Source organism: Triturus cristatus, chromosome 6 (genome assembly GCF_964204655.1).
Source record: "Triturus cristatus chromosome 6, aTriCri1.1, whole genome shotgun sequence".
NCBI lineage: Eukaryota > Metazoa > Chordata > Amphibia > Caudata > Salamandridae > Triturus > Triturus cristatus.
This window is the reverse complement of record NC_140589.1, coordinates 1328688126-1328715021: the sequence shown is the minus strand read 5'-3', so window position 1 is coordinate 1328715021 and position 26896 is coordinate 1328688126. Positions and strand designations below refer to the sequence as shown.

The 26896-nt window shown below is 45.2% G+C and overlaps 1 protein-coding gene across 4 annotated transcripts in view; it reads right to left on the bottom strand.

Annotated features, from left to right (window-relative positions):
- NINL (ninein like) overlaps positions 1-26896 on the bottom strand; it is a 441695-nt gene that overhangs the window by 111567 nt on the left and 303232 nt on the right. For 2 of the 4 annotated variants that reach the window (XM_085612328.1, XM_085612329.1), the window contains exons 16-18: positions 14290-14408; positions 12702-13048; positions 4459-5865 (exon numbers count right to left, since the gene is read on the bottom strand). In XM_085612328.1, the coding sequence (XP_085468454.1) occupies positions 4459-5865; positions 12702-13048; positions 14290-14408 (1873 nt within the window). The remainder of the gene's footprint in view (positions 1-4458; positions 5866-12701; positions 13049-14289; positions 14409-26896) is intronic. The other 2 variants (XM_085612330.1, XM_085612331.1) reach the window with 1 other exon arrangement.

Genomic DNA, 26896 nt, shown 5'->3' with positions numbered 1-26896 from the left:
AAAGATCTTCAACCGGGGCCGGTGATGGAGCCGGAGATGGAGCCGGAGATGGAGCCGGAGATGGAGCCGGAGATGGAACCGGCGTCGGGGATGGCACCGGACCCGGAGATGTAGCTGGAGCCGGCGAAGTCACTAGAGAAGAAGGACCAGGAGGAGAATCCGGAACTGGTGAAGGAGACATGGATTCCTTTTGGCGTCGGGTCGGCGACTTCGGAGCCAAACTCTTATCAGAATGATGATGAGAAGAATGCCTCCTCTTCTTCTTATGCTTCTTGGTTCGTGAAGCATGCCCCGAAGTCGACTTCGATGCCGACCTCGACCGTGACCTCGATCTCGACTTCCTTCTTCCTCTTTTTTCCTTTTTCATCCTAGCGTGAAGAGCTTCGCCTCCCTTTCTTTTAGAGCTTTGGAGCTCATCTTGCGACAGCAAGAGCAACCATCCACATCGTGGTCAGATGACAGACACCAAACACAGTCATCATGTGGATCCGTGATCGACATGTGTTTGCCACATTCCCGAAAGGGCTTGAAGCCCGACTTCTTCGTTGACATCTTCTTCGAAGAGAAACGGGGAAAACCCAGAAGAAATACAAAGTAACAGTAAAGCTACCAACAGCAATTCCCGAAATCCGTTGGGGTCGACGGCGCGGAAAAAAGGGAACTGACGTCATCACGCCGGCGAGGTCTTCTTATGGAGCCGGTGACGTCAGCTGAGTCGCGAGCGGAGCCGTATCTCTGTGACGTCGTCTTCGACCCCATCGGCGTGGACTGCTACAAAAGTTTCCGAACGTTGCTGGCGCAGGGGATATTCACAAGGTGAGGAATCCACTGGCAGATTTATCCATCAGAAGCAGATATACTACCAAGATAAAGACCTGCCTTTCTGATCATAATAGCTTTTAATCTAAAGTGCAGACTAGAAGACTAGCTCAGCCATTGACCAGCTGGCAGGACATAGTAAGGAAGTATTAAGTATTATGACAGCAACTTGCATCGAGTAACTGTGCTCTGTTTGACTCACTAGCACCTAGGCCTGTGGAGGTGGTTCAGTAACACAGAGATCTGTGGGGGTTTACATCACTCTTTAGTGGGAAAAAAGCTAGGGTTTTGTTAGAAATACCATCCTGTAGAATCCTGGATCTTATTTTCTTTCTCCTTTGCTGCACATACTTCTTGGATGAAGCCACTGCTGAAGAAAATCAGGAGAATTGTCTTTGCTTTTTTACAGAACTTCTGTTTGACAAAGATTTTGATACTTGGGCTAGAAAAGCTAGCCTCAATACTTGACTCCCAGGCCCTGTGGAGTCCATGGTTTGCTGTAGAATATGTACTTTGCAATTCATGATTGTAAATGCCTGACTGCAGCTGTGTGTTTCCAGACACAGAAGAGTTTGAACCCATATGGCCGATAGAAACACTGAAGGAGGTATTTAAAGACATTTGGGTCTATTGTGCAGTATTTAGGGATGCTGCAGGGTAGACTAGGTTTCTAAGATCCAGCTCTGAAGAGATCTAGAAAATCATCATCTATGCCATACTACTAGTGCCAACCAAACTGGATCAAGGTCCAAGTTTACCACTGAAACCTGATATTTTGTTGAAAAAACCTTCAAAGGGCTCAGAGGACCTAGGAGCACTGGCCCAGAAAAAGTAACCTGATTTGGGAAAAATCCCTTCACCTTCTCTAAAGAATCTCAAGCCCTTAAAACTTGTCCAGAGGGAGTTCTTGTAATGGCAATTCATGACGTGCTGCTTCATTAAACCTCTCCAGCATCAATGTCTTAAACTGGTTAGCAAAAGGGAATCCACAAAGAAAGAACCAATTAAGAGAAAGCACCAAAATTACATGGCGACCGTTCTCCAAAAGGCACCTTCTCCTAGCTTAAGCTTTTGGCTTCAAGATTACTCACTTTATCAAGAGCTCGCCTAATCACCGGGTCCGAAGCCATTCCGATGAATTACTTTTACTACATACTGAGGTTAAATTAAAAGGTAGCATTTTTGATCTGCTCTAAAGAACAAGTTACTTATCTTTGGTAATGCTTTTTTTCTGGTGGACACAGTATCTACCTATGGAGTCCTCACCTTTTGAATAGCCCTATGCACCAGTTTGGATGGAAACTTTTTTTTATAGTTCCTTCATGCTGACGTGGTTGTTGGCATTTACACAGCTCCGCACGCAGCACCACGTGATGTCATTGGTGCCACAAAGAGCCCCAGTCGGCTTGCTGACGCGGGTTTCCATCCATTTTTTTACGTGCCTTCAAGGCGAGCAGATGGAACCAACTTCAAAATTGTATGTGAAGTTTTTTATTTTAAAGCCAAAGTATTACCATACAAATATACATACATACTAAATATACATAAACCGGCTTCTTTGGTATCTACAGTCATGCAATTTGGAAGAAGGGTGGGTTGGTGAGGAATCGGTAAGTAACGTGTTCTTCTGATCGTACACCTAACTGCAGATTCCTAACCTTTTGAATAGAACACCCAAGCAGTTCCACACCCGGAGGAGGGTGTATATCTGTCTATACCAAAAATTTCTGTAAAACAGAATGAGTGAAGGGACCATGCCTCCTCATTTCAGATTCTAAACAGTAGTGTTTTGTAAAAGTGTGAAGGGAGGCCTAAGTCGTTACTTTACAAATATCTGCTACAGGAACTCCTCTAGCTAAGGCAGAGTTAGAAGATTTAACTCTTGTAGAGTGAGCACGAATATCTTCAGAAGGCTCTTTGTGCATCATGGGGTAGAATATCTTACAGCAAAGGATGATCCATCTTGACAGAGTCCTTTTGCAAACAACCTTTCCCTTCATTTTCCCGCTGTCCTCACAAAAAGCTGGCCATCCAGTCTGAATTCATGTGTCCTGTTCATGTAGAGATTGACAGCTCTTTTGGGGTCCAATCGATTAAGTCTTTCCTGCTCTTTCGTTGGATAAGGAGAAGGATAGAATGCGGTAAGGGTGCTGCAATGACCCAAAAGGAAGGGAGTACCTACTTTTGGCAGGAAGGGAAACCTGGTTCTCTATAACAATTTATCAGGGAAGAAAGTAGTGAAGGGAGGTTTTACACTCAAGGCTCGTAACTCACTAATTTGCCTTGCAGATGTTATGGAAATAAGAACAATCGTCTTAAATGGTAAAATTCGCAAAGGACAACTATGAAGGGGTTCAAAACGAAAACACATTAGATAAGTTAAAATCAAATTAAGGTCTCAGAATTTGATCTGCCATAATTCTCATGTCCTTTCACAGTCTGTGAATGATTTACCAATTGTTTCAAGACAATTTATTAATTTTCAGCTTCTTTGTATGCTCTATTTTCACATTTCGCTAAAAAGTGAACGACCCCTTTAGATGAAACTGAACATCTGTACTGAATAAACATCAAGTGTGCTGTAGGTGAGGCAAAGAATTAAAAGGCACATGGTTCAATATGTGAGGACACCTGTAAGAGATATGAAAACATATACAAATCGGTACAATGCTAGCTTCAGCAACATCACTAGTTCCTTTTTTGAAAACGAGCAAAGAACTTATATGTTCCCAAAGCCTCTGGAAAACGTACCGAAGCATGTTATGGTGCACATGCACTTTTCTACTCTGTACCAATTTTTTTTACAGTTAAATGACAGTGTCCTGTGGACCTCACATTATGACATGAATCTACTGAGAGCACCATGCGAGAAAAACACATTTTAATGAGAACTTAAGCGCTGTTCAGTAGTAAGCTCTTCAGTTCAAAATTTGTCGATTAAAAAAAAAGACATTTGAGATTGTTTAACTACAAGGTAATGGGTGACCAAACACCTGTCAGTTGAGGAAGAAAAAAGAGCATGCCCTCCCCAGTAAATCCATGCAGCATCCTCAGAGTAAGTTGTAGAGGTAGAAAAGTAAAAGAAAGCAGTAATTAGTGCTTGTGTCGAGCATGTAAAAACTAACCACAATGGTGGATTCCACCTGTGCTTATTGCCACTGCTACCAATAATAAACACTGTGTAATGTTCTGGCTGCCTGAGATGGGTGGGTAGTAGAGCATTAATAGGAATATCATTATCACCCATGAGGGCCTCAATGATTAAATAAAGTTCATTTCACTGCACTACTGATTACAGGCCACCTCAAAAAGAAGCACGTGCTTTCCAGGTTTCCCAGCTGAAGAGAATGGATAGGAGAGATAAATAGGCAAAGCAATGTAGAAGAGTGACACACGCAATCAATGAGAAGCATTCGTGTACACACAGAACAGGTGGAAGGAACGAAAAGATGGAAATAGGTTGCATAAGATGATTTTTTTAAGAGCAAAATCATACAACAGTGAAAACTGATCTTCAAATGTATTTAATGGCAGGTTTAGTAGTAGAAAGCGCATGCTTTGATTGGATTAGGAGCAGTTATGGGGTTACAGAATCCAGCCACAATGGTTAGTTTTCTTAAGGATATTAGGGAGTCAAACCTGTCATCCAGTCTTGGTCCTGTTTCAGCCTCCATTCGGCGTACCAAATCTTCCAGATGAAGCAGCTTGTCTTTCAGCTCATTTTTCTCTACTTCAAAGTCTGTTTGTACTCTATATACACAGTCGGCCACCTCCTCCTCTTTCTGTTTCAACTGCTCTAGTGCTCCTTCCCCTCTCTTCCGCAGGCTGGACAGCTCTTCTTCCACAGTCCTAAGCTGTCTAGCTAGCTCCTGGTTTGCCTCAGTGATGGACTCGACCAGCTCGGTTTTCTGTGCAATAAGGAATTCTCTTTTCTCCAGTTCTGCCTCAAACACTGATTGTCCCCCAAGTAGCTCCTCATTGGCCTCTCTCAAAAATGTGAGCTCTTCTTGAAAATGGTGTGCTTGTTCTAAAAGAATCCCCTTTTCTTTGGCAAGCTCCTGGAGTTTTGACTCCTGAAAATTAATCGATTTGGAGCTCTCTTCAAGTCGGGCTGCAAGATCACCTTCGTTCATTTTTAACATCTGCAGTTGTACTTCTTTGGCCTGAAGTTGGTCACAGAGCTGCTTGTTCAACACACTTTCTTCACTTTCTAGAAGCTTCTCATTCTCCGTCAGCTCTTGGGTAATACTGACCTGTGAAGGGATGGAACACTTCAGCTGGAGCAGCTCATCTTGCTTTGCATTTTCCAGTAAAGACACAGTCTCTTCGTTGGCCTTTATGCACAGTAAATCCTCAGGATAGAGTTCACTCTGCTTGTCTATTTGCGTTGCTTGCTCTTGAAGATGATTGTCCTGTTCCCCCAGAGTGCACTGAAACTTAGACTCCATCTTCCTTGCATCACTTTCCCACTTTTGCTCTTTGGCCCCAGGCTGATCGCCATTGCACGAGGAAAGCAGGCAGTTGTCTTTGGAATGTGCCTGATGGGATAGTCGCAGACTTTGGGAGCCCAGCTCCTCAAATGATGTTGAAGAACCCTTACCATGTTTTTGCTTCTTTGGAGGGGTTTTGGGCTTGGCCTCTGGCACACTCAAAACCTTTTTGGTAGTTTCCAAACTTTTTCCACTCAAACACGTCTTTAGATGCTCGACCTCACAGAGAAGGCTGTTGATTTGTTTTTTGTAGCTGGTTTCCACTGCTTCCTTCTCAATAGCAAATGTTTTACAGATCCTAGCTTGCTCTTCATTCATCTTTTCTTGATGCTTGAGTCTATCCTTCCTACTGTCCATCACAATTTTTGCTTCTTTCTCTCCCCACTTCTTCTTCTCCTGTGCATGTGCGTCTCTTATACGTTCTACTGCAGCTTCATGTGTCTGTACCAGATCTTCCATTTCACACCGATGTTGATGCCACAAACTCTTAATGTTTTCAGCGTACTGAGATTCAGCCTGTGACAGCTTTTGATTGAATTCGACCCCAGCCTCATTCCTAGAGATAAACAGTTTAATGGTGACCGATGTTAAACATATGATGCATATAGTCACAATCCTGAAGTACAATGTGTTCTAAGATTTAAGTGAATCTTTAGCAAAACATGTCTATAGGTTAGAAATGTACTTGCTATATGTTCTACAGAATTTTAGCACAAAAAGCAATAGGATCAAGAATTGATCTGGAGGATAAACTATGATCACTGCTATCCTCAACAGCTGCAAGTCAGTCTCTAGCAATGTGCATGGGTGCTCAAGAAGATGGCACAGCAATGACCAACACGGGGTATTGATAATGACCTCCCTCTCAACTTGCACAGCGATTGCCCATTCAAGAGGAGCCTGCTACATTTTATGTTAGCAGATTCACAAGACAGCTGAGTAAAACGATAGCGGAGGGTAATTTACATCTTTATTTTAATATTACATTTCAAGCAAAAGTAACGTATTGCACCTTGCACGTCCCGCTTTAAAACATCAATACACGTTTCAAAAAATGGAAACTAAGTCAAAAAAGGTATGTTTACAAGGGTCCAAAATGTTTGTTGTTTAAAACAAATGGGACAAATCACTTTAATAAATGTTCCAAGAGTAAGTCAATGGTATTATGCAAAACGTAAAAGGTAAATCAGTAACACGTAATTCTCTGCTCATGGACCTTTTATTTTAGAGAGCTTCTCTCCTTGCTGTCAGGAGTGTGAGCTGGAATCCAATTGTAGATGGTGAATCTAATACAACATCAGTGCTGTTTTTGCTTTTCTGAATAGCTTTGGATTAAACAGCTTCAACTTAAACATACATAGCCACTGGTACCTCCAGGTCCAACTGTGTGTAGTGAGGGCTACAGGGCAGGGAGCAGCTGCCTGTCCCAATTTGCAAAGGACTCATTTGTAGCACAACCTGTGGTGGCAGAACAGGAGTAGTTACATGAAATACAGTGACCCCATGTACAGTAACCCCCTCAAGCAACCATGCTGAAAAAATGCAAATCCAGGAACTTTGTAGCAACAGGTCAATTTACTCAAAAGACAACAGACACAGAATCAGTGTGCTAACACTTGTATATTCTGGAAGGGAAGGGGTGCTACATAAGCTATGTGAGAGATGCACTCACCTCTCAGGTCAAACAGAGAGTGATATACACTGGGGAGGAGAGTAAATATAGACACAGATCATAAACCACTGACATAGGAAGGAAATTCCTTTACACCTGCATCTGTCCTACTACCCTAAGGCTCCACAATACTATAGATGGTGGGGGTTTAGCAGGAAATTACTTCCATTTCTGGGATTGTTACTCTCATCCACTCCCTAGGCTAGCCATTTCAAAGTTCTTCTAGCCGCACTAACCAAATAGGGGAAACAGTGAACACCCCCATGAAAGAGGTAATACAAGCCATTGGATCATGATGAGTTTACATTCTCCTGCCTACCCATAAATGGAAAAGTTTTAAGAAATGGGCTACTCATGATCTGTACGTGGCAGAAGGTCAAACCTCATGATAGCAACCACCCAGGACAAAAAGGAGGTGACTACCCCATTGCCTTCACCCCACCACGAATCAAAAACAAGAATCTAAATTTTAATTTTAATGGCATGACTAGAGGTTTTCAGAATGTGGGCTTCCCCTTGTATTGTTAGAGCACTCTAGCTTGAATTGAGACTACTAATTGTCCATACTATTCTTTGCTTTGTTTGTGCTGTTCCCATGAATTAACCTTATGATGCCAAACTAATTTTTAGCCTCCAGTTTACGATCCCTTCCCATTTACACAGCGTTGTAAAATTTCAAGTGAGGTTATTATGTTTATATACTATATCAATCAACTATTATTTATTTTCGAGACAGTCGCGAACTCCCTGAGTAGCTGTCAAGGACCCCCTCAGGTCCGTGGACTACAAGTTAAGAATCACTGCTGTAGAGAAAGTGATCTCCGAATAACAGTGGCAGATGAAGATGACAATGGTGTGTTTGTATCACTAACTTGTCACAAAAAAGGCTGGTGGGATGTAACGTGGCAAGAATAAAGCCAGGCCACAAATACCAACCTCTCAGTCGATCCCGGGAGAAATCATATATGTAATCCTTAGCCAGTCACCAGCAATTATTTTTCAGAATCTCAAAATCTTCTTTGTGCAAATGGTATTCACAGGGAACATTCTTCCCAGCTCATTTTAGTAAAAGTGCATTAACACCTAAATCAACCAATGCACTTTACCTCTTCTTTGCTGGGTTCCCAAACATGGCCAGGGTAGGTAGCAGTGCGCCGGAAGGCAAAAGCTACATGATATTTGGACGTGGCACTTAGAGCTTTTTAGTTGGCATAGTGGGCATTTTTTTTAGCGCTCTACTGTTTTTAACATTATTTAACTGTCACTAATTACCTTCAGGCACTTTGCAATAAGCCGGTCCCCGGTCCGCCGCAGCTCTTCCGGCCGATTGTGCGGAGGGTCGTGGCTCCTCCCCCTTGTTCACTTACTTCCGCTATTGGATCTATTATTTATTTGGCATGGGATACAGGTCGCGCAGCGGTAGGTAATGTCGTGCCGGAAGGCAAAAGCTACATGATATTTGGACGTGGCACTTAGAGCTTTTTAGTTGTCATACTGGGCATCTTTTTTAGCGTTTTTAGCGCTCTACTGTTTTTAACATTATTTTACAGTCACTAATTACCTTCAGGCACTTTGCATTAAGCCGGTCCCCGGTCCACCACGGCTCTTACGGACGACGGCGCGGAGGGACATGGCTTCTCCCCCTTGTTCCCTTACTTCCGTTACTGGATCTATTATTTATTTGGCATGGGAGCCCGGTCGCGCAGCGGATGCATGCAGTGGGCGCGCCAAAGGCAAGCCCGTCAGTGCCTGTCCGTGGACGGACCTCGGCCAGCGACAGCCATGCTGCCCGTTTGACCAGCGGCGAGGAAATTCGATGCGAGAAGAATGACCTGTTGGCCTTGAGAGGCAAGCCTTGTCCTAGGGAACATGCCATTAATTTGGCAAATGAAGTACTTCCCAGTAACTGTACTGGTTGCAAACTGGTTCTAGGGCACACTACGGGGTACCTAGGTAAAGGAGACAAGGGCCGCAACAAGATGGGGCTGAATAAGAAGGCGGAAAAGATCAGGGCGTGCCTGATCAATTGTAGATCTCTGGCTAAACATGCAGAAGATATATGGCTTCTACTGGCAGATAATGAATGGGATGTCATGTTTTTGACAGGAACCTGGCTGAAAGACGAGGCCTTATCAGCAGCATCTCTAGCCAAACAGGGAGGGAGAAAAAAGAGGAGGGGGGTAACCATCATTTTAAAGGACTCCTGGGAAATCGCTTCTTCTGTGCTGCATAACATGGGTGTGATAGAAGGGCTAAACTTTTGTATTAAGATTGGCCCTACAACCTCTTTTGCAGGTCTTTTGATTTATAGACCACTGGGCTGCTCACCAAGTACAATTCCTGAGTTTTGCAACTTTGTTGCCCAGAAATCGTTAGAGTACTCCAACTTTACTGCGTATGGGGATTTTAATCTACATGCGCATGACCCAAGATGTATGCAGGCAGCTCAGCTCATGTCTCTCAGTGGACAGAACCTGACGGAGCACGTAAACTGCTCACTCATAGGGCAGGGCACACCCTAGACCTTCTGTTTTCTAACATCCCGTCCCTGATAACGGAGTCTCCAGGCCAATTGGTTTGAACAGACCATTGCTTAGTTCCATTTTCTTTTAGTTTGGAAAAATCTAGTCAGTACGAGGGAACCCGTTATTTTTAAAAAAGAGATTGGAAGAAGCTGACCGCTGAGATCCTAGGTCCAGTTCTGCAGGACAGTCAACCACTACTATCAAAGGATCAAAATGCGGATACACTCGCTTTAAATACGTGGATTTCCACCGCTGTGGAGTCCACTGGCCGAGACAGAGTCACCAAAACAATGAGGAAATGCCCCTCTGCCCCATGGTTTCTCAAAGACTCTCAGGATAAATAGAAGTAGGTGCAAAAAATTGGAACAACAGTGGAGGGTGGATTACAGCGCCATGGCCAAGTTGGCATATAAGGAAGCACTGAAAGGGCTCCGCAAATTGATGAAAGAGGCAATAAGGGACTACGTGGTAAAGTGAATCAATAATGCAGAAAACTCAAGTAAAGAAATATTTAGGGTCGTTAACTCCTTCTCTAAGCCGAGGGAGCTGGAGATCGAAGTGCAACCATCCCTTTCTCTGTGCGCAAAAATGTCTGACTTTCAATAGCAAAATTCGGAAAGTCTATAACACCTTTATAACTGCAGCAGAAACTGGAATAACAGCAGAAAATGGGAGTGGTAAGCCCGAGTTCTCTCTTACAGAATTCCTTCCTATCTCTCAACAGGAATTATTGGCAGTGATCCAGAGATGTAAGTCAAGTTCCCCTGAGGAACCTAGCCCCCCTAAATTTTGGAAAGAGTGGGCTTACTCTCTTATCCATGTCCTGGATCATATATGGAATACATCTCTCACTTCTAGCATTTCCCCTGACACATGGAAACATGCCATACTCCTACCCCTCTGGAAAAAACCTAATGAAGGATCCAGGGGAATTAAATAATTAGCGACCAATTTCATTACTACCAGGCACCAGCAAAAATGCTGGAAAAAATAGTACTGGCTTCAGTACCGAGACGGCTCTATTAGAGGTGGCAGAGTCGGTAAGAATGGCGGTGGATACAGGAGCATCAGCGATGCTGGTGCTCCTGGATTTATCTGCGGCATTCGACACGGTGGACCATCAAATTCTGGTACAGATACTCCAGGACGTTGGAATCGGGAAAGTGGTAATTACCTGGCTGAAGTAATTTCTTAAAAACCGCACACAGAAAGTCGCTTTGCAACCCCATCAGTCTGAACCCAAACATTTATGGTGTGGAGTACCTCAGGGGTCGGCGCTGAGCCTGCTTCTTTTTAATATATATTTGGCCCCTCTGTTCTCACTTATAGTCAATTGGGGAGTGAAGGCGATATCATACACCGACGATTCCCAACTGGTGTTCTCCTTTAAAGACCAGTCGGGGGACTCCTTCAAGAGCTTTAAGGGTTGTCTAAAAGACATTGCCCAATGGATAAACAACAATAAACTCAAACTTACTGCTGAGAAAATTGAAGTGTTGTTCTTCAGCAAGGACTTGCCGCCAGCAGCTGATATGTGGTGGCCGGCTGAACGGGGTTCGCCTCCCACCCCAGCAGCCATAGCAAAAAACTTGGGAGTGAAGTGGGAAGCAGATCTCTCCTTTTCTGCCCAAATTCGGCAGGTGACAGCCTCCTGTTTCAGCAAATTGAGAAATCTGTGAAAATTCTTACATCTGCTGCCGGAGGATTGCCGTAGAGTCATAGTCCATGCCACTGTGACATCTAGGCTGGACTATGCAAACGGCCTTTACTTGGGCCTGCCTGTGTACCTAGTCAGAAGACTGTAGATGGTACAGAGTGCGGCTGCGAGACTGATCAGACGTGTACCATTCTGCCATCATATCTCTCTGCATATCAAGGAGCTCCACTGGCTACCGTTATCAAGAAGAATCGAGTTTAAGGCTTTGACCCTGGCATTCTGGACAAGTCATGGTAAATGTCCTAGGTACCTGAAACGACGGTTATGTCGATATAAGTAGAGCCGTTCATTGAGGTCCAATTCTCAAAATCTGCTATGTACTCTGTGATTTGTTAAAGCTCGGCTAGGTGGCAGATCTTTTACTGTAGGGGCCACCAAGCTATGGAACTCTTTGCCAAATTGAATCAGAGCCACTATTTAGGAAAGCTGTAAACACTTGGCTCTTTAGCCTAGGTTAATGCTCCTGGGCTCTGCTTTTTTTCTGGTCACCTTTGAGCGACGCCTACTGCTAGAGCTCCGGGACACCTCTGTTTGAGGTAGCTGTTCGCGCTTTATAAATGTAGGTATTATTATTATTATTTTTGCTCTGGGACAAAGTTATATTTACGATGAACTTTCTCTCTAGACATCAACCACCCAGGGTAAAACTCAAACAAGAGTAGACATTCCCATCATTTTGACTTGCACCAATTTTATGTTATCTATCAAGACAACTCAGGGTAAATAAGTCCCCCACATTGTCCCTGGTCAGAATGTGAATGAGGTAACCTGCTGAAGGGAACACTAGACTTCATTCTGGTCTGTGATTTCGAGAGGGCTATTTATTAAGGCCTTTGAAGGTCCAGATGGCATAAAAAGCTCTTTCAAAGTGCCTCTCATCTGACCTGAAACGTACAAAACACTGTTGTAAATATGAAGCTGTATGGTCCATGAAATCTGTGATTACCTCATCTTCGCCTTTCAAAGGTGGCAGAGGAGGCTGCTGTAGGGATTACAAAACACACTGCCATTTTCAGGAAGTGTATTCATGAGCACAGCACCTTTAAAAGTTTGTTCTAAACCTACCCTAGGTTCAATTAAACAGAATAGACTATTTAATAGTAAAAAACAAAACTTTCCAGCAAGACAAAGTACATATATATATTCAATAATGTTGGCTGGATTTGAGAAGAACAGAAACACAGGGTGAAACAATACTCTGAATTGGCAGATCTTCACGTGTTGGTCTCTTGGGAAATGCTGGCTATTTATCTCTCTATGTCTCCTTATGAAGAGGTTCCATTCACTTTTGCAAACTACCTTTTTGCTCACCTTCCTGTGTTCTGCTATTTCTTTGACCTGCACTACCAATTGAACATGCTGCAAGTTAAGCTCTTCTTGGAAAATCAGTGCATTAAGGGAGGTTAGGTTTGGTTAACTTTTCTTTAAATCTATTTCTTAATATGCAAAATCCACACAGTAATAAAGCTATATCAAACCTCATCGACTGTAGCTCAAGCTGATGGATTCGCTTTAGGTCTTCTTCCACTTGCTCTCTTTCTCGCGTCAGACTTTGGGCCAGGTTGGAGATCTCCTTGGCATAGCTTTGTTCCATTTCTGCACGTTCCTTCTCAAACCGCTTTTCAATTTCTTGACTTTGGGGTGATTTTTGGAGTTGGTCCTTCAAACCAGCAATGACCTCTTCAAGTTTTGCATTTAGCTCTTCAAGGTCGCTCTTCTGCTCTTCCAGCTCACTGACCTCTATTTTAAAAGCTTGCTCTGTATCCTTCCTCTCCTGTTCAAAGTTCCTCTTCATCAGCTCAATTTCCCTCTCATAATAGTTGACCTGCAAGAGTGTCAGGATTTAAGATTTAAGGACAGGTTCACAAAACTGCTTTCTTCCGAACCTTACTAAGAAATAGGAAAACAACACCAGCATCGCAAATGCTGTAAGTAAAATAAGTCCTAGTAATTACATTGTTATGGCAGGCACCCAAGCATGCTTCACTATATTGCACCATTAACAATTAATATCATTAACTATTAAGTGACAAAGATTGAAAGGGCTTAAAATGATATGCAGAGATTGCTCATTTCTTTAACTTGAAAACATGAAGGGACTAAACAGATTCTGGCATTAAAACAGAGTTAAAATAGATTTGTTGTGCTCAGTTTACAGATCAGTTAGAAATGTCTTGCTATGCCACTGAATATAGTCTCATATTCCTCCTAACTTCCACTCCCTTCACCAGTGTTTGGCCTCCATTATCAACACTCCCAGTAGCTACAATCCTTTCTCTTTCGGATGTGTTCTGTATCCTCAGGTCTTTTATTAACAATCTAGTGTGCATTTATTAGAGTGATGGTTCCATATTTCACTTGTTTGCTGTTAACTCCTTTCATGGTATAGTGAAATACATGACGTAACACAATAAAATGTGCATTTGTCACCTTGGCACCAACAGCAGATGCCTTTTGTTCCCAAGCTCAATAATACTTATTTAATTGAACTCTGGAGGAGGAAAGGCTGAATGGACCCACTTGGATTGGAGCCTGTGTCTGAGAGGTCCTGCAAGTGATGCATTAACCCGCTGAGCTGTCAGACACAGTGACCTACATTGTACAGTGCCTACTGGTCACATCAGATTGGACTAGTTGATAAAACGGGTAAAAGATCAGGTATATTTCAAAACTGCCACAATACCATCTCTTTTAACTCTCAGGTTACATTTCAGATGCAGATATGCACTATAAAACACACTTCAACTCCTTGAAGTTTGCTTCTGCCAGCATTATATACACTATGCCAAAAATAAACAAAGGAAATAAATTAACTGCTAGCGATTTAGTAGATAGAAAGGGAATCTTATACGTTAATTGTCACAATGAAAGCTTATGTACATTGAGGATTAAAACGTACAACATAAATCACCTCTCATGGTTTGACATCCAGCAAACAAGTAGCACATAATATACACTGCGTGATATGCAAACAACTAGCAGAAAAGAAAAAGAAAATCAGCCAACCACTCTCCCCACAATCAAATCATACGAAAGAACAGTGGCATTGGCTATCCCTGCCCAAACCTTGGTGTCCAGTTGTATTCTCAGGTCCTGCAGCTGCTGCTGATGTTCCTTCAGCTGCTCTTTCGTCATCTCTGCTTCTATACTGAGGGGGGATGGGTCGATTTCTTTTGCAATAACTCCTGCAAAGAAACACGCCAAGTTAAAAGCGCTGTGTCCAATTTTTGTTAAAGAGATTACAGTTCCAAAATATTGTGATAGGAATCATTTATATGCATACAGCAACAAATGTTGGTGATCAGCCACTCGGTCATTTGGACCAGCGCGCAAAAAGAAAAACGTACAACAAATACATAGGTAACGACAATCATGAATGTAGATTTACAAAAGTGGCAGAGCAGGATCTGCACTCTCTCCCATGCTCTTCAACTTGTTCTTGAAGCCTCTAACAGAATTATTCAATTCATAAAACATTCTCTATCACATGTATGCAGATGACACCCAACTGTACCTGAAAATCTCCTCCCCAGACGACATGAAATCACTTAACTTAACCCTACTCAAAACTCAACACTGGCTGACTTCCCAACATCTTAAGCCTAACTCCTCTAAAACGGAATTCCTCCTGATCGCGCCAACCAAACAGACTACCATCATCGCTGAGGACTTGAAACACTCAGCAGCTCTTAACAGTACCCCACACATCATTGACTCTGCAAGGTCTCTTGGAATTATACTTGACAAGTCATTGAGTATGCAGGAACACATTAGCTCAGCCATCAAAGGTGCCAACTACCACATGAGTATTCTAAGAAAGCTAAAACCCTTCCTCCTCCCGGATGACTTGAAGTCTGCTGTTCAAGCTCTAGTAATTTCCAGACTAGATTATGGCTGCGCAACACTCTGTGGGCTACCCAGCTACAAGTTGGCTCTGCTCAGGGCTTCACTGAATTCAGCAGCAAGGCTCATCACAGGTTCCAGAATAAATAGTCACATCACACTGGTACTGAAATCCTCAAACTGGCTGCCTTTGGAGGCTAGGATTCATCTTAGGATTGCGTGCATGACTCACAAGGCCCTTCCCTTTAACACCCCTCTGTACCTAGCTAAAAAACTGGGGCTTTCTGGTAGGAGCCGATCTTCTAGGAGGTTCCAGCACTCTGCTGCTGAAACCTCAAAAATTCCAGAAAAAGAAAACTTATAATCTGGCGTTTTCGGGTATCGCCCCGAGAATCTGGAACTCCCTGACTCCGCACATCAGACAGACCCCCTCTGCGGCATCTTTAAAAAAATAAGTGACAGCTCTATGGATGAACACCCTTGTTTGACGGCCACTACCCCATCAGGTACCTCTCGTGGTTGGTTCCGCTACTGGTGGGCTCTTCACCTTCTCCACGGATTGCCTCGCCCTGATTAACGCTACTTCATAGTTTGTTTTCTTTCCGCAGGGGGTCCTATGCTTTTGACTATGTCTGTGACTTTGGTTTGTGCTCAACCCCTCCATTTGTCTGTTGCACTTATATGCTCTTCTATTTTCTTTTGCGTTGGCACATTGTATTGTTTCTCTATCTTTTCCAGTATCTTGCTTCTCACTGTTGTTTTTAACTGCAACTTTGTTTATACCTCGATCATCTGTAAAGCGCTTTGATACCCGCTTGGGTCACGTCCTAGCTATATAAAACTTTATATCAATAAATAAATAAAATAAATATGATAAGTGACGTCATCTGAGACCGCCACCACCTATACTTTCAACTGTCACCACAGGATTGAGCCTTTGTCCTACGCTTAGACCCTCTGCAGCATTCTATCTGATACCCAAGGGCTAGGAAAACGACAAGGACTAGTTGCTTACTTTCTGTTACTCTCCTCGTGACCACTTAGACTGAGGGTAGCAAGGCCAGTGCCAGGCATATCAAAGGGCACGCCAGGGGTAGCAGTTACTACCTCTGGCAACCCCTAAACGACACCCGTGCAACATTCACTAACTTACCAACGGGCTTATAATTTTACAATTTTTTTACACTTTGCTTATCGAAAACTTTTATTGCTGCATTTGTATTGTTTTCTTGAATCCAACGGTTTGTGGGGAGAGATTTTAGATGGGGGAGTTTGCTTTTAAGGGAACATAGCATACAGTGTACTGTTTATTGAAAATGGAACTGCACTCCTATTCATACGTTATTTTTACCTCAGTGAGACAGCTGGAGGCGTCATCTTGGTGAGTTGCTTCTATAAATGAATGCCGGGGCGCAGGTGCGCTGCTGGCGTGCAGAGGGCAAGCCCCTTCTGCGCCCGTCCAGGTGCCGCTGGGGCCAGGAACCTGGTCTTTTTACTCAAACTGTGGTGTTGTATTCCTCTGAACACAGTGGCGTAGCCCCGGGCGGCATGAGTTTTGGGGGCAGCAGCCTCCCCCCGCTCTTACCTGCCGTCCCCGGGCTGCAATCACCCCCCCCTCCATTCAATCGGCTGCGAAGGGCAGTAAATGCAAAAAATCCTGCCCCCACTAATTGATGGGGCCCATAGGGGGCGGCAAAGACGGGGACCACCACAGGCGGCCTAAGCGCTTACTACACCACTGTCTGAACAACTGTGCTCTTAGAGTAAGTACCAATGGTTGCTGCTTACATTCAATTGCCCTCAATGCTGCTACACTGTTTTGCAATGCATGTAGTTTTAACTTGCGGAATCGTCCCCTTATAAAGGATACTACTCCTAGGGAAGCTGAAATGCGACGTCTTTTTAATGCCTAGTTGTAGATCGCTAGGCCAACATAAATTAGATGTGTTGTCATTTATCTGTGAGGAGTGGCCGGATGTGCTATTTCTCACAAAAACTTGGCTCTATGCTGGATGTTGCACAAGCTCTGCCGGCCGGCTACTATATATGCAGGGGTGATGGGCGTGACAAGATAGGCAGAGGGATCGCTACAATTTATGAGGCAACATTAAAATGTGCTCTTGGACCTCTGACCTTACATGACCTTGAAAGCATCTCATTTTCTATTGAATTTACCCCTACTTTTACTCTCTCTGGGGCTGTGGTTTATTGTCCCCCATGCCCAGTCGCATAGTTTATAAATCCTGGTGTGGTCTCCAGTTTGGCATTCAACAAAGATCATTTTACTTTTTGGTGGACCTGAATATTAATTTGGACGATTCTAATTGTACAATGGCAACCAATCTGTTACAGGATCTTGCCTATTTACAAATGACGCAGCACGTTGATGGACCAATGCACAAGAAGGAATATGCTACTTACCAGTATGCATCTGTTCTTGGCATGTAGAGCTGCAGATCTACACACTTTTGCATAGATCGCCATCTGGTATTGGGCCCGGATGTTTGCAGTTTGTTTTTCCTCTTGGAAAGTCTTTGGAAGTCACGAGGTCGGTGACTCCTCCCTTGGATCGTATTGTGCATGGGCTTCGGCTCCATTCTCAGATTGTTTTTCGCCAGCAGGGAAAGATGGAGCGTAGTAATAACAGTGAAGAAACCCATGTGTGTTGTATCTAAATAAGATAGGCTGGAACAGATACAGGTAGCCGGGGAGGCGGGTGGGCATGTGTAGATCTGCAGCTCTACATGCCAAGAACAGATGCATACTCGTAAGTAGCATATTCCGTTCGAGGCATATGAGCTGCAGATTACCCAATTTTGCATAGACTATATAGCAGTTCCCAACCTTAGCGGCGACCACCGGTATCTGTTGCAGTGGTTTGAAATAGTGTTTTTAGTACAGCCTGGCCCACCCTAGCTTGCTGCTTGGTTTGCACATCTACACAGTAATGTTTAGTGAAAGTGTGCGGTGTTGACCATGTAGCTGCTTTGCAGATATCATCTAATGGGATGTTCCCTAGAAAAGCCATAGAAGCCCCTATCTTTCATGTAGAGTGGGCTTTAGGGGGAACAGATAGCGTTTGTTTTGCTTTGTGGTAGCGAATCTGTATGCATTTTACAATCCACGTAGCTATCCTTGATTTTGAGATGGGGTTGCCTTTGTGTGGTGGAGAGAAAGAGACAAATAGTTGTTTGGTCTTTCTGAAAGGTTGTGTTCTCTGGATATAGTAAAGTAAGGCCCGTTTAACATCGAGCGTGTGTAGAGCCCTTTCTGCAACAGTTTGAGGTTGCGAGAAAAATACAGGTAATTCTACCGATTGGTTTAGATGAAAGGGGGAAATGACTTTGGATAGGAATTTTGGGTTGGTACGGAGAACAACCTTGTTCTGGTGCATTTGGAGAAAAGGTTCTTGTATGGTAAGTGCTTGTATCTCACTGACCCTTCTAAGGGAAGTGATGGCTACAAGAAAAGCTGTTTTCCATGTGAGAAATTGCAGTTCGCATTTATGCAAAGGTTCGAAGGGCGGTCCCATTAGCCTTGTGAGAACTATATTTAAGTTCCACACAGGTGAGGGTGGTACTCTGGGGGGAATTATTCGTTTCAGGCCTTCCATGAAGGCTTTAATGGCAGGCACTCTGAAAAGTGATATGTGCTGTCTGTTTTGTAGGTAAGCGGCAATTGCTGCGAGGTGTAGCCGAATGGATGTATATGCTAGGTTACACCTTTGTAGATGGAGCAAGTAGCATATGATGTGCTGTATAGATACGTCTAGAGGATTGATTGTGTTGTTATGGCAATAAACAACAAATCTTTTCCACTTGGCAGCGCAGCAGGCTCTAGTGGTAGGGCGTCTAGCTTCTCTGATGACGTTCATACAGTCAGGGGGAAGGTTAAGGTATCCGAATTCTAGGATCTGAGGAGCCAGATCGCAAGGTTGAGCTGAGCTGGGTCCGGGTGTCTGATCTCTCCATGGTTCTGGGTTAGGAGGCATGGTGAGAGGTGTAGCTTTTGGTGTGGTACTACCGAGAGTTCCAGCAGCATGGTGTACCATGGTTGTCTGGCCCACGTTGGAGCTACTAGTTGGAGCACGTAGGAGGGAATGCTGTTGTAGCTTTCGCACCACTAATGGAATTAGTGGGAGAGGTGGAAAGGCGTACGCAAATTTGCCTGACCAGTTCATCCATATCGCATTGCCTTTGGACAATGGGTGTGGGTATCTGGCGGCAAAGCTTGGGCATTTTTTGTTTTCGTGGGTGGCGAAGAGGTCTATCTGTGGATGCCCCCACATCTGAAAGAACGGGTGACGAACCTGCGGGTGAAGTTCCCACTCATGGATCTGCTGCGTTTGTCTACTGAGCAGATCTGCCATGGTGTTTTGGACTCCTGGGACATGTTGGGCTAGGAGAAAGATTTTGTGTGGAATTGCCCATCTCCATATGCTCTGTGCTAGTTGAGAGAGCTGTGGAGAGTCTGTGCCGCCTTGTTTTTGAATGTAGTACATGGCCGTCATGTTGTCTGTGCGAATGAGGACTGCCTTGCCTAAAATTTGTGGTTGAAAATTTTAGGGCTAGAAAGATTCCCAGTAACTCCAGATGGTTGATATGGAGTAACCTTTGTTGCGGCGTCTATGTGCCCTGCACTGTGAGGTGTAATAGATGAGCTCCCCAGCCGGAGAGCGATGCGTCTGTTGTTAGTATTATTTGTGGAACCGGGTACAGGAACGGTCGACCTCTGGAAAGATTTGTGGTGTTCCACCACTGCAGAGAGCGATGGGTGCGACAGTCTACCAACACCAGATCTGTCAGTTGCCCCTGGGCCTGGTTCCATTGGCGCGCTAAGCACTCTTGGAGTGGACGCATCTGGAGTCTTGCGTGAGGCACTATGAAAATGCAAGGGGCCATCATCCCTATCAGTTGCATAAACACTCTTGCTGGAAGGGAGAGTTGAGGTTGGAATCTTTGACGCAAAGCCTGAATGCTTGCAATCCTGGCCGGATTGGGGTAGGCTATGGCTTTTGAGGTGTCTATAGTGGCACCGAGGTATTGCTGTATGTGGGATGGTGTTAGCTGGGACTTTCGGTGGTTCACCGTGAAGCCTAGCTGGTGAAGTAGTTGGATCGTAGTGGCGGTGTGGTGTACACATTGGTTGTAGGACGTGGCTTTTATCAGCCAGTCGTCCAAATATGGGAAGACGTGAATGTGCGGTCTTCTGAGGTGTGCCGCCACTACCGCTAGGCACTTGGTGAATACCCTTGGTGCTGTTGTGACCCCGAATGGGAGCACCTTGAACTGGTAGTGTTGCCGGTCCACTACAAATCTGAGGTACTTTCTGTGAGCATGGTGTACAGGAATGTGAAAGTATGCGTATTTCAAGTCCAGTGTGGTGAGAAAGTCGTTCTGGGAGAGGAGCGGAAGTACCTGCTGAAGCGTTACCATGTGAAAATGGTCTGAATGTATGTATGTGTTTAGGGGACGGAGATCTAGAATAGGTCGTAGAGTCTCGTCTCTTTTTGGTATTAGGAAATATAAGGAGTAGACCCCTAAATTTTGCTGATTGGCGGGAACTTGTTCTATTGCCTGTTTTTGTAGGAGGGAGATTACCTCCTGTTTTAATAATGTGGAATGTTCTTGTGACATTGGGCGTTGCCTGGGTGGAATGTTTTGGGGGGTAGATGTCAATTCTAGGCAGTACCCTGAGCGAATAATTTGGGTCACCCATTTGTCTGAGGTGATGGTCTGCCAGACCTGAAGGAAATTTTGTAGCCTGCCCCCGACTGGAGTGGGATGGTCTGGAGGGAGCGGGGGGAAGTCATTGGGTAGGCGGTGTGGTAGAGCGGGCGGTATTTGTTTTGCCTCTGCCTTTATTGTTATTGCCCCTATAGCCGCCTCTTTGATAACCCCTTGTGAAGGTGGACTGAGCAGGGGATTTGTAGGAAGTGGACGCGCTATCTGAGGAGTAGCCTCTAGCCGTTCCCCGAAAGGAAGAGCGGCGAAAAGAGCGCCTAGGAGGGTGTGACTGCAGGGCTTCCATAGATTTCGCCGTATCAGTGTCCTTCTTCATTTTCTAGAGGTCCTCATCTACCTTTAGGCCGAATAGGTGTTCTTGGTCATAGGGATGATTTAGGATGGAGGCCTGTACCTCAGGTTTGAAACCTGATACTCTCAGCCAAGCATGGCGACGGAGGAGGACGCTAGTGTTAATGGCCCTGAAGGCTGTGATTGCTGCATCTAAGGCACAGCGTATGGAGGTGTTAGTTATAGTCTTACCCTCCTGAATTAATTCATTGGCCCTATTTTTGTATCTTTCTGGGAGGTGGTGCATTATGGTTTCTAATTCATCATAATGCGCTCTATCGTATCTGGCCAATAGCGCTTGAGTGTTGGCGATACGCCATATATTGGCTGCTTGTGACGCAGTGCGCTTTCCTGATGCGTCCAGTAGCTTTGACTCTTTGTCAGGTGGTGGTCCTTCGCCTGAGAGTTTGACCTCTTCCGTGCAGTGGAAACCACTAGGGAATCTAGTGGCGCTGGCCCTTTGATATAGGGATCTGTGGGGGCAGCTTTGTACTTTTTCTCTATGCGTGGGTTAATGACCCTAGCCCTGACTGGGTCCTTAAAAACCTCTGGTGCATGTTTTATCACCCCCTTGAGCATAGGTAGTATGGAGGTAGACCTATGTGCGGTATCAAAGGTGTCGAGGAGGAAATCCTCCTCTACTGGGTCAGTGTGTAGCTCTATCCCGTGATAATGTGCCGCCCTCTGAAGTAGGTGGTGGAAACCTAATGAGTCTTCCGGTGGAGATGGCCTGGAAGGGTAAAGGTCATCTTGTGGGACGTCTGGAATGTCTGGATTATTGTAGTTGTCCCATGGGTCTGGGGATCCTATATGGGTGGGGTCTTGGGGCACATCCCCTGGATCGTAATATGTGTCCCCCTGATCATCATCGTCTGGAGACGGGGTCGGGGAGCGATGAGGTGGGGGTGGAGAAGGCGGAGGGGGCGGAGGTGGAGAGGGTGGAGGAGGTGGGGAAGGCATTCTGAAAGGGGAGGTAGCAGAGTCCTTCCTCTTTGGAGGTGGAGGTGGAGCCGGTTTGTCCAAATGTCTCTTTTTGGAAGAGAGTGCCAAATGTCCAGTTCCTGGATCCTTGGTAAGAGTCTTTTGCAAGGGATCCGGTGTAAGCAGTTCCTGTGACAATGTTTGTTCCGTCGGCGCCGAAGGTTTCGGGGTCGATGACTTTTTAGGCTTGTCCGTGCCGTGCTTAGCAATGGGCTTGGGAACCTCCGTTTTCTTGGTCGGCGCCGAGGTGGGCTTCGGCGTGGAAGTGTCGGTGCCGAGGGCCTTATGGAGTTTGGGCGGTACCCAAGATGGCGTCGGTACGGAAGGGCTGGGTTTCGACACCGAGGACTTTGGTGCGGAACTCGGTGTCGAGGTAGAGGCCGGTTTCTTTTTCGGTGCTGAAGTGTGTTTCTCGGCACCGCTGGAGGGCTGGCTCGAGCCCGAGCCGCCGGAAGGCTTATTTGGCTTCTTCACCGGGCCCGAAGGTGGGGTGTGTGAAGCAGTGTCTCTGGTCTTGCCTAGGCCCGAAGGCGTGACCGAAGCCTTTTTGGGTGTGGGCGCGGGTACGGGAGGGGGTATAGTACTCACGACCCTCTGCGCCGGGGTGATGTCCTCCACATCGGAGTCGTCGGCTTCGGAAGCACTGACGAGGTCCTCTTCGGTGTGCTGCTGTCCCGGATCTTCGACGTCGTCCCCGAAGATGTCGACTGGAACGGAGGTCGAGGAGTGCGCCATGTTTCGTCTGGCTCTTCGATCTCGAATAGTCTTTTTCGATCTGAAAGACTTGCAGGCCGGACAGTCTCAAGCCTCGTGTTCAGGGGAGAGGCAGAGGTTGCACACCTCATGAAGATTGGTTTGGGGGAATTTGGACCCACATCGAGGGCACTTCTTGAAAGGAGTTCTTTCCACCAGCCGGGACCAGAGCTTGGGTAGGCCCTAAGGCCGCCGTCGACGACTGGAATCGAAGATGTGTCGAAGAGAAGGTTATTGAGGAGATGGATCTGAACAATACCGCGATGAGTGAGGATTCCGCTTCGAACGTCGAACTGGAAATGTTCAGGACCGGAGCGCGAAGTATTACATCCGAGCCCGATGGCGGAAAAAAACAATCTGAGGATGGAGCCGAAGCCCATGCGCAATACGATCCAAGGGAGGAGTCACCGACCTCGTGACTTCCAAAGACTTTCCAAGAGGAAAAACAAACTGCAAACATCCGGGCCCAACACCAGATGGCGATCTATGCAAAAGTGTGTAATCTGCAGCTCATATGCCTCGAACAGGACATCTTCTTGACCTAGTTTTTAGTCATCTTTCTAATATGCTACAAATCAAACCACTTCCAGTTACATGGTTGGATCGTTACTTGATACCGATCATCCTGTCAGGCCAGACTGTCAGCAGTCCTCTATTACTCGAGGATAGATCCTTGCTAGGTAAAGTTGGATCCAATAGAATTGTAGCAATTTCTTTGTAATTCTAAAACCAGACGTAGGATATCTCCGAAGCACAATTAAACGGACGTAATTGCCAGTGCTGGAACACTGCTGCTGCACTTTGGTTACAAGGGGCTGAAAAACCGTCCTACAGCAACAAAAAAGACCCGCACCCTTCCAGCCCACCAGGTAAACACCTGGTGCCTGCTACGGACAGTCCTGCCCTGCCTGCCTTGAGAAAGCCTCAGGCCTGCGCACGGGAAGGAGTGAAACATGTATTGGCGGATGTGTTTTCTTTGAAGCCAGGCTGGATTTTAGAGACAGCAACTTTGATTCGACAATAAAGCAGTGGTTTTGGAACACAGCGATGTTGCATCCAATATATGATTCTCCATTCGGAGTATGATCAGAGATGTTACTAAATCTGATTGGACCCCTACCGCCCTGCCAAGAATCATGCATCAGGCGTTAGACTAACTCATTTCAGTGTGGTGGTCCACATCACTGCACTGAATTGCACTGCCATGCAGATAGCGCCTCCTCAGCTTTCAAGCTGGAGCGCTGCTTAAGTATCGAGCAGACAGTGACAATTTGGTATTATCACTCAGGCAGCCCGCGTTGCTGTACAAGGCTTGGGGGAGGGGTCAGGCAGCTTGCTCTGGCCAGGGCTGACTACAATATTTCAATCATGGTGCCAGGCGGCAAAGTTACTGACCTAACGGTCATGTTGAGACAGGGGTTTCATTCGTCCAATCAACATCCTGTCTAGGGCCGGGGCGGGACCACGTTTGCAGCAGCTAGCACAGCCAGGAGCCTGCAATTGAAGCTGAGCTCACACCGCGGCATGGCCACCTGCCGACGCAAAAAAGATTTGCTCCGAGTGGACCTGCGCGACCGCTGCAGGAGAGTTGTGGTGCAGCCATAAATGGAATAACAGCCCTGGGCCGCAGAACTGCTCACACCAGCGCAGCGGTGCAAGCAGAAAGTAAGTGTCACAACATTATACTAACCAGACTGGGCCGCCAGTTTCTCCTCTTTTGCCTGATAAGAATGTCAAGTGCATGGTGCAAGTGCAAAGTTCAAAAGGCAGGAAGTTCTAAACTATTACCACGCCGCCTGAAAAACACGGATCATGCTTGCAAAGTCGGAACTTGAACATTTCCAGAATTAGGGACGAATTGCTTTAGTGACATTTGGATGAGTGTGAGGCATACATAATGTGTGCTGAGCTTTGTAATTTAATTTTGACTTTAGACTTTCAAATGAAGCTGGCTAAGACCAATAATGGCTGAGGTAGAGTGGTAGGTCAAACTTTCAGGTAGGTGCCTGTTAGAAGTTGAAAGTGCATGAGCAGGACCGCTCTTTTTGTTTTACCTGAGTTTTTTTTTTATTCAAACATCATACCTCACATGTTATTAAGAAAAATCCACGTTAGTTCAAGTGGGGCCTGCTTCACCTTTCATACTCCCTGCCAAATACTAGTTTCTGAATGGGCCGTCTGGTTAGGTCCGACTTTAATCAGTTGCAATATTGTGCGTTCTGCCGATATTTCACTGTAAACTTTGAGGCAGAACCCTGCATCTTTATTTTACCCGGCCTATACTTCACTAGTAATATTAGCTGCATAACACTTCAACCACATAGCCTAACCGCTATGTTTGGCTGTGCTGTCTGTTTCCTCAGAAACTATCTTTCCTCTTGTCTGAGCAATTATTGTCCAGCATAGTGATCAGGACAGTTACACGCAACGTAAAGGAAACTGGCTGCATCGGACATGCACAGCCCTGCCCAGTGCTATGTGTAAGACTAAGAGTAGTTTTTGTACTATAACACTACAGAGCTCTGGCTGCCAGCTATAACCTATGTGGGACTGTGTGCCCCTCAACCCAAGGCTTTCCCAGTGCCTGGAGTGTTGTCTGCGAGTCAGCTGACGGTGTTTGGCTCTTAGTTAGGCAGCTGAGAAGAGATGTTAATGTTGAGGCCTCACATGCCTTCTGTTGTGGGCCAGGTCCCACTTGTGACAGAAAGGCCCTGGAGGCCCCACTGATGCTTTGCATCCTGATCTGATTGATGACGCTGGCAGCCGGGAGGATCCAGGGGACCCAGTGTGGGCAAAGGCTGGCTCAGGCATCTGTGTATCAGTAGTTCAGCTAACTTGCTATGGCTGGTATTAATAAATTAAATGAATGCTTTAATCATTCTGAGCTGCCTGCACCCCGGGCCTGTAGTGTACTGAGTCTGAGAACTGTGCACTCTCGCAGTCTGACTCTGCCCTGCTTTCAGCTGCTTGCTGTTAGCGAACTTTAGTTCAATAACTTCTTAGAGTTTCTTGTTGCTCAAATGGGTGTAATAGTTCTGATATTTATATGTTTCCCTCATCTTCATTGCTTGATTTTGCTTGCTAAAAAGTGTCACTCATATTTGTTGAAATGTCACTCATAATTACAATGAAATTATGAAAATGTCACACATAGCACTCTGAAACCTTGGCAGCTATGCCTCTAACTTTCTTAATCACACTCAGATAGATTTATGCTCATCTTTCACCAATTCATAACCACTTAACAACACACAGCCCTGCCAAGTGCAATGCTTCAGGGGTTAGACTAACACATTTTAGTGCTGGTGGCTGCATCACTGCACTAAAATGCATTAATCACGCATTCGATAATGAAAAGATGGGACACCTAAGAACTGCCTCTCCTTCCCACAAGTATTTGTGTGAATCTTCTAAACCTCTATTTTGGTTTAACCTGTAATCAAGATTTGTACGCTGACAGTATTTACCTCCAAAAAACACAATATTCCAACTTTGGCAGCTTGCAACAAGGTAAACATGCAGTCGACCCAATACAGGGGCCAATCTCTAGGCCGCTTCGAGTGTAAAAAGTGTGTACTGCAGCTGGCCACAAGATGTCATATTGCACCATAGTTTGGATCCCTCCCAGCACTCCCTCTCCTCCACCTACAAGTTCCTTTTCTGTTGATGCAGAGAAGTTTCTTTATCTAAACTAGTGTCCACTTGTAGTTGCAGGAATGGCATCTTCCAAAACTGCTAAAAGGGTTTCTACTTAAATGCGTTATTTTGTCAGCAAGCTTGTCCCCGTTAAGAATAATTAGTACAACACACTTATTTAAGTTCACAGTAAGTTTAATGAGTGTGTATTATCGTTTTTTTTTTTTTGTAGTGTTACCTGGCCAGATGTTTTTAGGATGTGCCTGGCCTTCTCAAGGAGGGAGCAGAGCCCCTTCTTATCAGGGGGATTCTTTAGGTAATGAACAGGGCCACTGGTATGGAATTAACTGTGTATACCCACAAACTTTATACATACAGTATAAGAT